Below are 15,097 nucleotides of genomic sequence, written 5' to 3'. Positions count from 1 at the left end.
TCGAAAGAAATTTTATATTTTGTTAAAACAACCTTTGAACAGCTTTTAGAAAACTTCAATCCACGTTTTTTCATAACTCTGAAAGTCTAACTTTATACTTTCAAAAGTTATGGAAACTTTTCGCTCATAAATAGCCCTTTTTCAAATGTCATTATCTCTGATTGGGGCAAATAAAAGTAAGTTCGGATTGAACCATAGAAAAGAACATACTTTTAAGTATATTTGAGCAAAAATTGGAAAATATTATTTTTTTTAAGCATGTAATTTTAAATTTACTAACCAAAGTTTTAAATTTTATCGCATAGCGACATAAAAGAAATTGCCTAAAGCCTTTGTATTTCCTTTTCTGTTTTGCTTACATATCAACAATACAGAATGTGTTCATTAAAAATAATTTGGCTATGACAACAATTTATGATTTATATAAGGAGAATTTATTCAATGCCAATTAATTCAAAAGTAGATGCATTGCATTTTCAGGTATATCCAGCGGTGCTCGTTGAATTCGACGTTTACATTTAAGAGAAATTATAGGATCTGATGAAACAAGAAGTCTCTTGAAAACGTCATCAAGATTGACGAGTCGATCGAATTTGCGTGCGTGGAATTCTCGGAATCTGCGAATACTTTTATTCCTGGTTTCTTGAACTTCTTCACTGCACATACCTACTGGCAGCATGTTATGTTGAATAATGCTTCCTCCATGGACCAGGAGTTTATGCACGGTTGGTGAGAGAGCGTACCAACCATACAGGCGTACATAAAGCAATCGTGTATCTTCGGCGTAACTCCGGTAAGCATCCGCGTTAATTCCCAATTTGCTGTTGATGATTGTTAATAGCACATACATACGTTCTAGCAACATTTCGTCCAACCCGGTTTCTTCTGCAACGACATCTCGGTTTCTGAAAAATTTTCGAGCTGTGTTACCATCGTTAGAATTTCCGCCACCTGGCAAAGGTTCGCTAATACGAAGACCTAAACGGTCACGTAACGCTTGTCGAATTTTTATTTGTCGTTCCTTAAGCTCGCTGGTATTTTTGCCTACGCGCCAACGCGGTTTTGCTAGAGCTAAACGGTAAGCAATATTCAATAGTAACTCCATTGCTCGTATTAATGCATGTAAAGGTGAAAAAACATATAAACTATCCGGTGGATCGCTGGCTTCCAGTAAAGGATCATTCAATCGCTTTCCGGAGCGTTTGCATATATAACACGCTTGAGACGGTGTGCCTGTTACGTCATTCACTACCTTCGTATCAACCATGGAAAATATGAAGCTTGAACTAATCGGAATCTTGCGCATATTAACATTTACTATAGTCGGGACTAATTCATCGATTTGCTTGTTCATCGCGGCAACTTCATCCTTTGTTAGTTCAGGATTTTCCTTCTTGAAAATTAATTTTACTGGTCGGCACAGGGATACTGAAGATGGAAAATCATTATTCCAAAGAATGCAATCTCTTGACTCATCTTTCCGGCGACTAACTACACGTAAAGGTACTATAGATAGAGCAAATATATGCGAATCGTTATACTCGAATAGTTCTCCATTTTCATCTTCGTCAACGCACATTTGCTTGTATCTATGTTCAAGTGGAAAAGAGACTGTCAGTCAAAGTTTAGAAGAAAAATAATGTTGCCTACCGGGAATGGTTGCTGCTTCCATCGCAGCCCCACTTAAAGATAACAAACGTATTATCCTCAGGATGCAGTGGTAGAACTCCAATATTCAGAAACGAGATGAGTCGTTCCACGGTATGGTTAACAAGAGCTTGAAGCGGAACATACGCACAAGAAGGCTGAACAGAAATTCCTGAAAAAAATTGTTGATTCAGGGACGAATCTTTGAGAATAGTACATACCGATCGGATAGCATAGTTTCTTTTCTTCTACTATTTTATTATACGCGGGATAAATGTCCAAACCCTTCTGCATAACTGAGCTGCGTATGTTTTGGTACTGCGCCTTAGAAAAATCATTTTCACAAATAAATCTAAGTGCATCCTCCGCAGTAAACGCTTCTGCAATCGGGACAGCCATAGATCCTAAATTCTCTACGGTAGATCTGACGGGACTTTTCGACAATCGTTCGATTTGTCTGCCAACTAAACGGAAACCAGTAGAATTAGCGTTGACGGCTGACGCTAAACCAAGTTCTTCCGTGGAATACTTATCGCGCAACTTTCCTAATCTTTTTATTTTGGCTCTGCGACATATTTCGGAAAATGGTTTCCTCTTTCGGCCTTTACCTTTACCTTCGACTTCGAATCTTAGCTTTCCTTCAAGCCACACAAAATTTTCCAGCTCAAACCGAATTTGCGTGCGCTTACTCCGAATCCACAACCTTCTAAATTCCAACATGAAGATTTTTATTTTCTTCCGAGCACTAACAAGTCTCAATTTTACATTTGGATTACTACTTGTAATGAACTTAAGCAGTTCATCTGTCTTTTTACCAGCAATAAGCAAATTCGCCAACTCTCTTCGACTAATATCCATATTTACTAGTTTTATTTAAAACGAATAAAATCAGAAACCTTTTTTGACAGTCGTTTCACTTATGCAAAGCTTGCTGCGATGAGAGAATGATATTTGAAAGTGGCTTTTTTCATAATACAACGATATGTGTGTAAATGCTTTAATGCGTTGAACCTGCAAAACTACAAACTTTAAATCTAAATTGCAAATTTTAAAAAAATATCGTATTCGCCAATTTTTGCTCAAATATACTAATAAGTATGGTCTTTCATGTGGTGGAAACAGAATTCAATTTTAGGTGCCCGCATCAGCGATATTGAGCCTTGAAATAGGCTATTTTTTTAACGAAAAGTGTCCATAACTTTTTAAAGAAAAAAGTTAGACCTTCGGTGTCTTGGAGAAAAATACTCGGCTTGAAGTTTTCAATAAGCTGTTCAAAGGTTGTGTTAACAAAAAGTAAAAGATACGAAAGTTATACTAAAAAAACGTTTTTTTCAGGAACACCCTAATCTTTTTTTTTAAATTTCTTGTATAACAAAAACTAAAAGAGATAGAGCTTTAATATGTTCAACAAATTTATTCAAAATAAGTTACTTTACAACTTTGTGGAAGACTGTGGAGCTCTATCTTTCATCAGTAAAAAGTTTATTTTCGTATTTTAGATAAATTAGAACCACCCTAATAACTATTCCAATAAAAAGAAGCATCTTCTAAAGTACACAAATTCATCCTAAGACATGATACGGCTAAATTATACAGGTTTGTCAGAAAGTAAAAATTCCTCCTAAATTAGCGATCTGGACCACTGTGCAATGACATGAAGTATGACTCGATGTTGGATTGCGTCATCACCGGCGGGCTCAGTCGTGGCAGGTTTAGGGTGTCCACGTTGGCTTCCTGCTGCTGTTCCGGTACCGCTGGGTTGCCTGCTCCAGTGCCTGGTTTGTCCTCGTTCACCATTTTTTTAAAACGGGGTCACCAATTTATGGTTATCGGATCGTTTAGAAACGCGGTAGAAGTATTCGGTTGGGTTTGATTTAGTAAACTAACGATTTATTGCTACTGCCTACGGGCTTATATACAAAAGTCAAGAATCGAGAAAACAAGAAAAAATATTTTACATAGGGCAAAGGTATAGGGAATTTAAACAAATGATTTTTTTGATTTCGGTCTGTGCATCGAGCACAACAGACTAATAAACGATCAACCACACAATGCATCTCGGTGGCTTCAGATCGCGCATCGAGCACGGCTGATAAAGATCGATCACTCGATCGATAGCCGCTGCCTGTGCATCGAGCACGACAGATGGAGAACGATCACTGCGATGAAGCCTCGTTGATATTGCAGGTGGGTTGCGAGGGTGATGATCGTTGAGGTGCTACATATATATATATATATATATATATATATATATATATATATATATATATATATATATATATATATATATATATATATATATATATATATATATATATATATATATATATATATATATATATATATATATATATATATATATATATATATATATATATATATATATATATATTGAAAGTAGCGCATTCAAGATCTCATACGCCCTTTTTAAATATTACTCTTGAATAGAAATTGTTTGTCTACTATTTAAAAATACTTAGTCTCCCATATACATGAAACGTAAAAGGTTTCATCAGAATCAAAGATGGTCACCAATATTGACGCAATTGAATCAAACTTGATGGAATTGCTTTACAGCAGAAAAAATCTGTCACGTTACCTAAGATAAACTGTGTTTTCTTAAAAATTAATAAAACTTTAAAGTTTTCACAATATAGTCTCAAAAAGTAGACTCAAAGTAGTAAGAAAAAAAGCAGGTTAGACATTGTATGCATGCTGTTGGTGTGGTCCACAAAACTTTTTTGAATTTTTGATCTGTCACGTTACAAGTTATTTGGTTTCCATTACTTTACAACTGAAAATAAGCAATAATCCATATTCATCAAAAATTTTCAAGCAATATCATCAAATTTAAATTAGACTACGATAGAAAAATGTGGTTGCAAGCAAAAAGTTGAAAATTTGGATTTTGTTTACCTTTTTATCTCCTTACGGTCTTTTAGTCATTTTCAGGTCATGCAAGTAGCATCAACAAACTTTCATAAATGACAGACATGATTTTTTTTTCTGGGATCACCATTCATATTTTTTAATATTAGATGTTATATACATATGCAAAACAAACAGTTTGACGCAAAATTTGATAAAAAATAATTTCGCCTGTGGTTGCCATTTTCGGAGCCTTGGTCATATGCGGAGAGACCGGGACTTGTTGGAGAAAGGAGTAAGGTGGTAGAGTCCCTTTTCTACGTTTGTATTAGACATATAGTGCAACCACTCGTTTTTTACTTCAAATAATGTCATTTAAAGACACGCGAACTAATTTTCTTTTTCATGAAATGAACCTTTTCTATTATTTTAAATAGTGGTTAGGGAGGGAAGTTTCAAATTTATGAAAATCTTAAAATTAACTTTTTAATGGTTTGAGCTTGAGTTTCGCAGTCTTTCTAATTTTAAAAAACTTTATCGAAGACACTGGAGCTATATGTCTTGTGCTCTTCATTTTACAAGAATTATACAAAAATAGGACGTTTCTTACAAAATTGATCAATAATTGTTTGCTTGAAACCACAGCTACATTTTGGAGCCTTAAAAATTTATTCGCACCATTCCAAAAGATATACCCAACCCTCAAACTTTGCAAATTTTTTCTTAGCTCTGGAGGGCTTACTCTTTTGTATCAATCGACTCAGCTCCACAAACTGGGATAATGTCGAGAAAGAATCGTCAACAGACACCGTTGTCTGCTGGCTCGGGGTAATGTCGGATTCTTAGTGCAGTGGTTTATAGGAAACTTACCGACTAAACCTAAACCTCTTGCTCTTCTCAACCCTCATCCTTACGCAGCTAACGTTAAGTATTAAGTATTTTCAGTAGGGTTTGTGCTCTTGCTCTTTTTATTTTGTGTTAATCGTTCGTATTGCTGATGTTTCTTGCTTGCTGTCCAACATTCGTGACATATGGGTCATTCCACGCGAAGTCATCAAGGCACGTGTAATCGACCTTCGCGGATTTGAACCAAATTTGGAGGAATTGTTCACCTAGGCTAATATACAAAAACCCAATTTTTTGTGTCAATTGAACCACCTCTCGAGCCATATGAGAAAATGCGACTTTTTCTCTTCAAAACGGTATAACTCAGAATGCGCTCAAATTATATTGAGATTATAAGTGTTTTTTGTGTAAAAATGTCTGAGGAGCACGATGGCATTAGAATTTTCAAAATTTAAATATATGTATTGAGAGAAAAATTAACTTTTAATATTAACTGAAAAAATCGCATAGTTGGCAGCACTGCCGCCAAAAATAAATATTTTTTCTAGACTCCTTGAATTTTCTTCAAAAGCCATCTTTCGGTTTGATTCTAGAGTAAATAGAACCGGAGATATGATCAAACGAAAATCAAGGGTTTTGGAAATTTGTTAAAACGGGGAGTGCTCCCATGACCCGAGGGTTGGTCCAATTGACATAAAAAATTGAGTTTTTATAGATTGGCCCTAGATGAATAAGAATCCCTCCAAATTTGGTTCAAATTCGCGAAGGTCGATTTCAAGTTAGCATCTTTTTTTGATCTCTTCGCATGGAATGACCCATATATAACTTGCTCAGGTCTGCTGCAAATATCGTCACTTGCCGAGACGCGAAACGATTCAGAGATGCTGACCATAACGACTGAAATGACTTTATAAATAGCTTCCAGGGTTTCTCATCTTTCTTGGCGCAACTCATCCCTATCTATCTGGTTCCTATTTAGCTGGTACTGAGAGTTCGCTGGCAGCGGAATTTCTGCCGATACCGATGCCCGTTTTAGTAAACCATTAAGCTACCAGGCACTCGGACAGATCCACAGCGGTTAAATTGCTCATACCGAAACTTGTAGAGATGTGAACTGATTCGAAGATGCCGACCAACTTGACATACATTCCTTTACAGCCACCCTCGCCTGGTTTTGGCGACGTCTTGTTTCTGGAGTGACCGAACTCAAGTGACTTTTATGTGCCAAAACAGCTCGTAGTAGGGTAAGGTGGGGCAAATCCGACCTAGTAAATGGTTTTGGCTGTAAAAAGCTCATTTTACATCGGATCAAGTCGTTTTATATTCCAAAGTACAGCATTTATTCGCATCCTGAGAAAATTTTAAGATACAAGCGTTTTGCGAAAACGTTTATTTTTGCTGTTTTAAAAAATGGTGGTGTAAACCCGACCGCCTATGTTTTTGATTGATTTAGTACCCAAATTTTATGCTTTTTCAATGATTAATCAATGAATGTTATGTTATTGAATTGTAACAGGTAGAAAATAGACTTCAATGTCAATCTTGGAATGTCAAAATCACGAGTAGTAGCACGTAAAGATATTCCCATTTACATCGGAGCAATTGCTCTATGAATACTATATTCATCACGTTTTTGTGTCTTTCATTTATAATTATGAACCATTGTGCAAAGAAATAATAATTTATGACAATAAAAATATTTTTCAATTTGATAAATACACATTGTCTTATCAAAAAAGCGATCGAATTTACCCCACTATTTAGAGGGGCGAATCCGCCCCACCGTGTAATTTTTCATTACGATGCAATTAAAAAAATATGAAAAAAGTTGGACTAAATTCGTCTATGCACTTTGTAGGACTTTAATCAAAGAATTAAAATCCTAAGTGGATTTTATGCAATCACTTTAACAATCCGAAATATCCTGTAGTCAATAAAGCGCAAAAATCAAATCAGAAGTTGTAAAAACACGCTTATTGTCGTTTGAGCACCTCAATGTAGACTAATATAATGCTATCATACCACCATTATGATTTTTTTCGATGCTCTACATGACAACATTGATATTAATTCGCATAGTGCTCCCGACTTTCGATAACAGAGGGGAGTCGGGTTTATTCAACGGTCGGATTTGCCCCCCCCCCCCTTACCCTATATTTTTTCCCTGATCAGAAAAATTCCAATAGTAATTCAAAACCTTCAGTGGCAGGGTTTGAACCCGCTCCCACCCCTTACCACGCCCTTTTGCGCACGGTACTGCCTCTATGTCAGAATGTGTCTACACCAAATCTCAACTTATATCGATTTGAAACTGTACACCAATTCATAAATAAATTTTTTTGAAGACTATGCGTCTGTAATCTGTGGTCACATTTTTCATCTTATCCTCTAAATCGAAGGTTCATTTACTGTTAATCAAGTAATAAATAGTAAACCCCCTTCACTTATCTTTGATTCAGCTCGATTTGTATTTATATTCGCACCATTCTCGCTTGAAATACATCAAACATTAGGAAGACTGACGATTTTTAACGGGCGGTGGCAACAATATATATATATATATATATATATATATATATATATATATATATATATATATATATATATATATATATATATATATATATATATATATATATATATATATATATATATATATATATATATATATATATATATATATATATATATATATATATATATATATATATATATATATATATATATATATATATATATATATATATATATATATATATATATTGTTCGAAAATCGGCATTTGTGCAGCAAAATTATATGATTCTAGGGAATTAATTGTTCTGTGCGAATATTTTTTGGTGAAATTTTTCAAAAATAAAAGCAAAAAACCGATTTAATCCACCTAGCAGTGCGATGAGACATTTCTTACACATTTCACTATAGGAGTAGTTTGCAGAACTCACGAGAAGTAGGCACCTAACTAGAGGTGGGATGAAAACAGTTTCTAGTCTTGCACGAATAAAATCTCGAATAAACTGAATAAATTATAGAAATCAACAAAACGACCGAAATAAAAAAGTAAAGCAAAAAATGAATCAATAGGTTTTTAAATTCATAAAATGAGTAGAAAAATTAATGGAAATCAAAATTATAATATACACGAATCAAATTAGATTAGGTTATTACATAAAAATTAAGATTATATTTAGAAATAGTTATAAGATTAATAGAATAAATTGACTCATACTAACAAATTGAATGAAATAAAACGAATGACTGAACATGAAATGCATAAAATTAAAGATATGAATAAAATGAATCAAATGAATCAAATGAGTCAAATGAATCAAATGAATCAAATGAATCAAATGAATCAAATGAATCAAATGAATCAAATGAATCAAATGAATCAAATGAATCAAATGAATCAAATGAATCAAATGAATCAAATGAATCAAATGAATCAAATGAATCAAATGAATCAAATGAATCAAATGAATCAAATGAATCAAATGAATCAAATGAATCAAATGAATCAAATGAATCAAATGAATCAAATGAATCAAATTATTCAAATTAATTAAATGAATCAATTGAATTAAATGAATCAAATTGATTTAATTCATCCAGTGAATACAATGAATCAAATTAATTAAATGGATCAAATGAATAAAAAGAATGGATGAACAAAATGAATGAAGTAAAAAATAAATGAAATGCATAAATACAACAAACGAATCAAATAAACAAAATGAGCTGAAGTGATAAAATGAATAAAAAGAAGAAAATGAGCAGAATTAAATGCATTGATTAAAATGAAAAATTGAACAATGGTAAAAGGTTATAAATTTATATAAAGAAATAAATTGAATCAAATAAATTATTTGGATGAAATGATTAAAACTGAAAAAGTAGTCAGATTAATAAAATGAAGAAACTGAACAAAATGAATAAACTGGAAAAAATGAATAAAATACGTACAATGAAAACAATGAATGATATGAGTAAAATGCACAAAAAGAATAAACTGATCAGAGTGTATCCAAAGAATGAAACGAATAAAATAAGTAAAATGAACGCAGATGAACAAAACGAATAAAAAGATGCGGAATGAAATAATTAATTAAAATGAAATGGTCATATATTTGAAGCCAAAAACATTTTTGAATAAAGAAAATGAATAAACCGGATTGAACGAAAATCCCATCTTCTGAGAAAAGGCTAATAAATATGCAATGGACTTTCTAGGGCTTCCATCTTTTTTGGTTTTATTCTTTTTGTTTTCATGCATCCTTACTTGACCAATTTGGCCACATATTCCCGAAAAAAGATGTACAGATGTACAGAAAAAAATTTACTGGTCCAGTATTTTAACGCGCAATTGAATATAGTAAAATGAGACTAGGTCACATGTGCTTTCAAGCCCCTTAAACAGAGAACGACAGGGAGAATGCGATTCGTGAATTAGGCAGGTAGATATTTCAAAGTTTTTATTTGCATTGAAGTAAATAGTGTGAAATGTCTAGGCTATATCGATAGCATAAAAGCCGTGCATTCAGTTGATTGCAATGCAATCTCTTTCCATTCATCTTTATAGCTTTCATATTGTTTCGTTCGGAATTCTCGTGCAGGAAATATGGATAAATAACGTATGCGGAATAAAATTTGGACAAAATTCAAAAAGCATTTTTTTTGTAGAAAACCATTTATTAAATGTTCTCTCTGTATGAAAACATTCGTCAGCTTATTAGCTTAATGTACAAAAAAATGAGCCCATTCGAGAAGCTTTATGATAGTTTACAGGAACATTTTGCAAAGGAGTTAAAAAAATTGATGTTAGCATATTCTTAATTTCTTTCTTAATTTTGATTATCACGTTAGTTTGTTTTAGGTCGAAAATTATTGGCATATACTCTCTGCTTCAACTTATTCCAGAAATCCTCATTTGGGCGAAGTTGTGATACATTTGGAGGTTTATCAGCCTTTGGTACAAAAGGTATGCCGTAATCCTCCAATGCGCCAAAACTTTTTTTTGGCATAATAGCTAGGTGCCAGATTGGGCGTTCGCTGCCATTTCGTTCACATGGTATCTTCTAGCGGGTCAAAATTAATACTGGATGTTTAAAATAAGTGTGCCTAGAGTATGACGTTTAGTATGATGCCTTGCAACCGATTGCATTTTTGTTTTAATGCTGGAAGCGTTGTCCAAATTTCATTCCACATACGTTAAGTCCTATACAGACCAATACTGTGAAAAAGAAATGGTTCAAACTACTCAGTATATCAACTAAGATAATCAACTTCGTGCGGCGGCGAATTTTGTTCGTCCGGAGCGTCCTCTGGAGTACAAAGTAGGCACGATTTCCCGCTAAGATCCGTCTCTGAATTTCTCTGCTGTTATCATTGTCGTCGGTTACCAGTGAGCCCAAATACATGAATTCGTCGACCATCTCGATTTTGTCACCGTCACCGGGTGGGAGGTTCACATTGTCGTCTCTAGAACCTCTTCCTCTCATGTATTTTGTCTTCGAAACGTTGATGGCAATTCCAATCCTGCTGGATTCAGCTTTCAGTCTTTGAGCATATATTTCATTTAAAATTCAATAGAGATACGAATAGTTTAAATATCGTACGTGAAATGTCTCTTTTGAAAATTTCCATCGTCAAACTTTCATATTACCCAGTTAAGCCAAATATTTTTCTGATACAGCCATGAATTTCCTTAATTATAGTGTACATACAGGCTTTGAATACAATTGAATTAAAGTTGAGTTGATGTAGCAGCAGACAAAAAATGGTTTTGTTTTCTCAAACCTTCGCAATTACAATTAATGAATATTTCAGATTGGCAGAAGATCTTATCACACAACTTAGAAATGGATACAGAAATAGCTAGATAGATGCGATAGAAGAGAGAGAAAGAGAGAAAGAGAGAGAGACAGAGAGAAAGAGAGAGAGAGAGATGGCAGGGGCGTGTGAGGAATGGCAAATGATGGTTAATGCAGTGACAATATTTTTATAGGTATATTATTATATATTGATTCTTTCATTCTTATCATAAATAATGTAAGTAGTAATTTTTGCGCCATAACCAGTATAACCTAAATCTTGCAAAAGAGTTAAATTTTCGCTAGATTTTTGGGCTTCCAACATACAGTTGCTTTCGGTGACGCCACAAGTATAATTATATTAGAAATCTTTTATCTCACTACTAGGTGAATTACTTGTTGATCTCTGTATTGATATACCATCCAACATATACCTCATGATTGAACGCAATGCCTAATCCAAGGTATAAACACTAGAACTCACTGTTTCTTTATCAACACATTATTTTGTATTTGAAGTGAACTTATATATTGAATTTTGAGAAATAGTTCATTTATTATAAAGGTAATTCATAAAATGTTCTCAACATCGAATTCCTTGAATCACGTAGATGTGTTTTCATACCCCGATATTCATTATTAGAAAGTTATTTGCAAAAAACCTGCTGTGTTTTGACAAAATCGCCCATATCTCAGAAAGTAAACAACATATCAAAAATCAAAAATAATAGTGTCAAATGGCAACGTTAGGCCTTTCATTTGAAACTAATTTCATTAATATCGGTTCAGCCATTACTGAGATAATTACATGACATTTTGTACATACATACATACACCCATACACACACACACATACAGACATTGTCTCAATTTGTCGAGCTGAGTCGATTGGTATATGAGACTCGGCCCTCCGGGCCTCGGAAAAAGTTTTCAAAGTTTGAGCGAATCCTATACATTTCTTTTGTAAGAAATGTAAAAATGTTAAAAATACAAATACATTGTTGAAAAAACAAAAAAAAATGAAAATACAATTACAGAAAAACAATTATTGTATTGAAAATGACCCCATATTGAAAGGATTTTTGCATGAGAATTTTTATGTAATCACATGCAATTAAAAAATTATTTTGATAGCTATATAGATAGTAGGATTTTTAAAAATACGTTGGAGCTGTAAAATAATGGAAGTTAGTACAAGAGAAATAGATTTTAAGAATCGAGATCTTAAAACCACAATTTTAGTTCATTTGTGAAAGTATCAAGTCCAAATGCTTTGTTTAGTTATAACAGTTGTGATTGGGTTGATTTTTCTCTTATATATCAAAATCCACTCAAAGATCCTCCAAAATACACGTTGGAAATTTCAAAAACCATGAACATTTGCTGCAGGTCAGTAACAGCAGTTGATACTGGCTGACAAAAATGTAGACAATTAAAGTACCAAGTGACTAATTATATCTGAATCTAACCAATTCTATTGCATCACAGTACACTGGCAAGGCCACTGAACGCCTGCTCTTTTGTTTTTTGTTCTGGCCTGCTGCAAAGTCAAAACCACTCACAGACTTTCGCGAACAACTCTGTCCATCCATGCGTGCTGTATGATTCAATTGAAACAACCCGCAATTAAACACGAACGTTCGTCGAAGATCCGACAGAAACAGATGCAAGAAAAGCTGACGCGCTTGTTCAACTACTTACCACTTCTCGGTCCATCTGTAGAATGTACTGAAACCGACCAATGTCGCTGATGGTCAAATCCTTCACGCTGAGCCGCTCGTGATTGCCACTGGTAGGACTTTCACTGCCACCGAGCTGGGCGGTCTCACTGTAGTAGCTGATATTCCGCCCGTACACGCCATCCTCGCCAAAGTCTTCGACAGATGGCGATGTAGAGCCTGCATTGCGACGCCGGACATCCAAATCTAAATTATTCTGAGCCGGATTAAAGTTATGCGAACGCTGACGATGGTGCTGGTGATGTTCTACGCCGTGGTTCAAATTGTTCTCCAGTGATCCAGTAACACTGGGGGGATTTGGTTGATTTGACACCTCCGAGTAATTTCTCATCAGAGCCGGTGAACTCTGAGCACTTTTCGATTTATACAATTTTGGGTTGTGTACGTTGTATTGTTTGTTCACCATTTTGAAAAACCTTCACACAGTTTGCACTATTTAATAGTAACACTTAGGATACAACGATCAAACGCAACTTGTTTGCTACAAATTCATGAATATTCAACGGAAATCACTCTCAAGGACCAGAAATGTTGCTAAATTAAAACAAAAAATGCAAAAAGACACGCTAACTTCAGAAAAGGAAGTATGTGGAAAACATTACCGCGATTTGATCAATCAATGTGGAAATTAATTGATCAATCAAGCGGTAAAGCCAAAACACGCTCATTCATGTCATTTCAGGGTTTACGTATAAGAAGTTTTTTTCGAATGGAACTCCGATTAGCGCGCTAAAAGGGAAAATCGCACACAGTAGCTGAGTTTTTTTTCACACACGATCGCGTGCCCACAAGTGATGGCAGCTGTTACGACGGTCGTAATTCTATGAATTCACACGCGCAACTTCCATCAACCGGCGCGCCTGGTGAAGAACCGTAAGCACCAACCATGTGCATGTGCCAACCAATGGCTGAGGGTTTGGTTTGGTTGAGGCACACTGCCGCAACTTCTCCTAGCTTAGCAGCGATACTCTGGTGGAAATCCGACCGTATCCGACCGTATGTAAACGGCAACTAAAAGAGTTCAACACGCGCTGGCTGGGAACCTGCGAGATTGCGCCAACTTGGGTGCTGACGGTGGGTTTGTTGTTTCGGTCTCGGCACGGCAACGCATCGCGATCATCGACGCGCACGCGAGTACGAGGTCTGCTCGCCGAAACAGCTGGCCGCTAGAGGACCGGTTACGATCGATGCACAAAATACGATCGAAAAAACATGGAGATATTGGCTGTACTAAATCAACGATCTTTTGAGGTAGAACTGAATCTTCCATGTGCTGGAAGTTTATATACTACACTCGTGCCACTGAATGGGTAATGTATTCTAAATTAATCTTGGTAGGACTGCTTCAAATTAATCTACCCGTAATAGAATAACCCTCTTGCCTAATGTAGCATCATTCCAAATTAAGAGCCTATTGGGTGGGTGAATGCATTAGAGTGAGTATAACACAAAGCTGGGTGGAGGATTCAAGTTTTTCTAGAAAAATATAAAGTATGTAAAAAAGTATACATACCCGTCACAAAATCAGTATTTGTTCAATATTCATGAAAAAATCGTTCAAGAATACGATGTTATTTGCATGCTTTATTATTTATGCACTAGATCATCGAATTGATCACAAAAATACTTGCATTTTTCTTGTTGTAAGACGTTACACTATTAAAAATAGTAGTAAGAAATAAAAAGATATAAAAAGTTTACCAACCCCAATGTATCTAGTTACATTTTAGCGTACACAAATAAATTGCTGTCATTTTATTCAATGTAAACAGTGCACATAACAGCTATAGCTCTTGAAAAAAATTCAAATGATGTTGAATTTATTTGACTATTTAAATCAAAACTGATAAAAAGCAATGAAACTCCCAAGATGCTTCTATTTCAGTTACATATCAAATATCGGATTCACAAAGATCACACAAATAATACTCAGTACGATGAATAGTAGCCAATAGTAGTAATTGAGCTTGCAATTTCCAATCAGCGCTCTGACTGGAATACAGCAATAGTGCAACATTTTTTTGTCACTAAAGTACTTTATTTCGAGAACTAGAACGTGATTGATCGGGAACGAAGTTACGGGTTAATTACGCGACGGTTTATTCGATCTGGCTTGATCTCCTATGTGTATGGTGCAGCTGATCGGCTATCGTAAAAAACACGAAGCTAAAAGCCTAAACAGTTAATTT

At 34.7% G+C, this 15,097-nt stretch overlaps 1 protein-coding gene across 1 annotated transcript in view; it reads right to left on the bottom strand.

Annotated features, from left to right (window-relative positions):
* The window catches only part of LOC131694090 (uncharacterized), a 225,539-nt gene extending 211,608 nt beyond the window's left edge, over nt 1-13,931 (bottom strand). The window contains exons 1-2 of the mRNA XM_058982467.1: nt 13,794-13,931; nt 12,871-13,442 (exon numbers count right to left, since the gene is read on the bottom strand). Coding sequence (XP_058838450.1) covers nt 12,871-13,314 — 444 coding nt within the window. The 5' untranslated portion in view covers nt 13,315-13,442; nt 13,794-13,931. The remainder of the gene's footprint in view (nt 1-12,870; nt 13,443-13,793) is intronic.
* Between the last annotated feature and the right edge of the window lie 1,166 nt (nt 13,932-15,097).

Source organism: Topomyia yanbarensis, chromosome 3 (genome assembly GCF_030247195.1).
Source record: "Topomyia yanbarensis strain Yona2022 chromosome 3, ASM3024719v1, whole genome shotgun sequence".
In the NCBI taxonomy this organism is placed as follows: domain Eukaryota; kingdom Metazoa; phylum Arthropoda; class Insecta; order Diptera; family Culicidae; genus Topomyia; species Topomyia yanbarensis.
The sequence above is the reverse complement of the archived record's forward strand: the minus strand, read 5'-3'. Positions and strand labels throughout refer to the sequence as shown.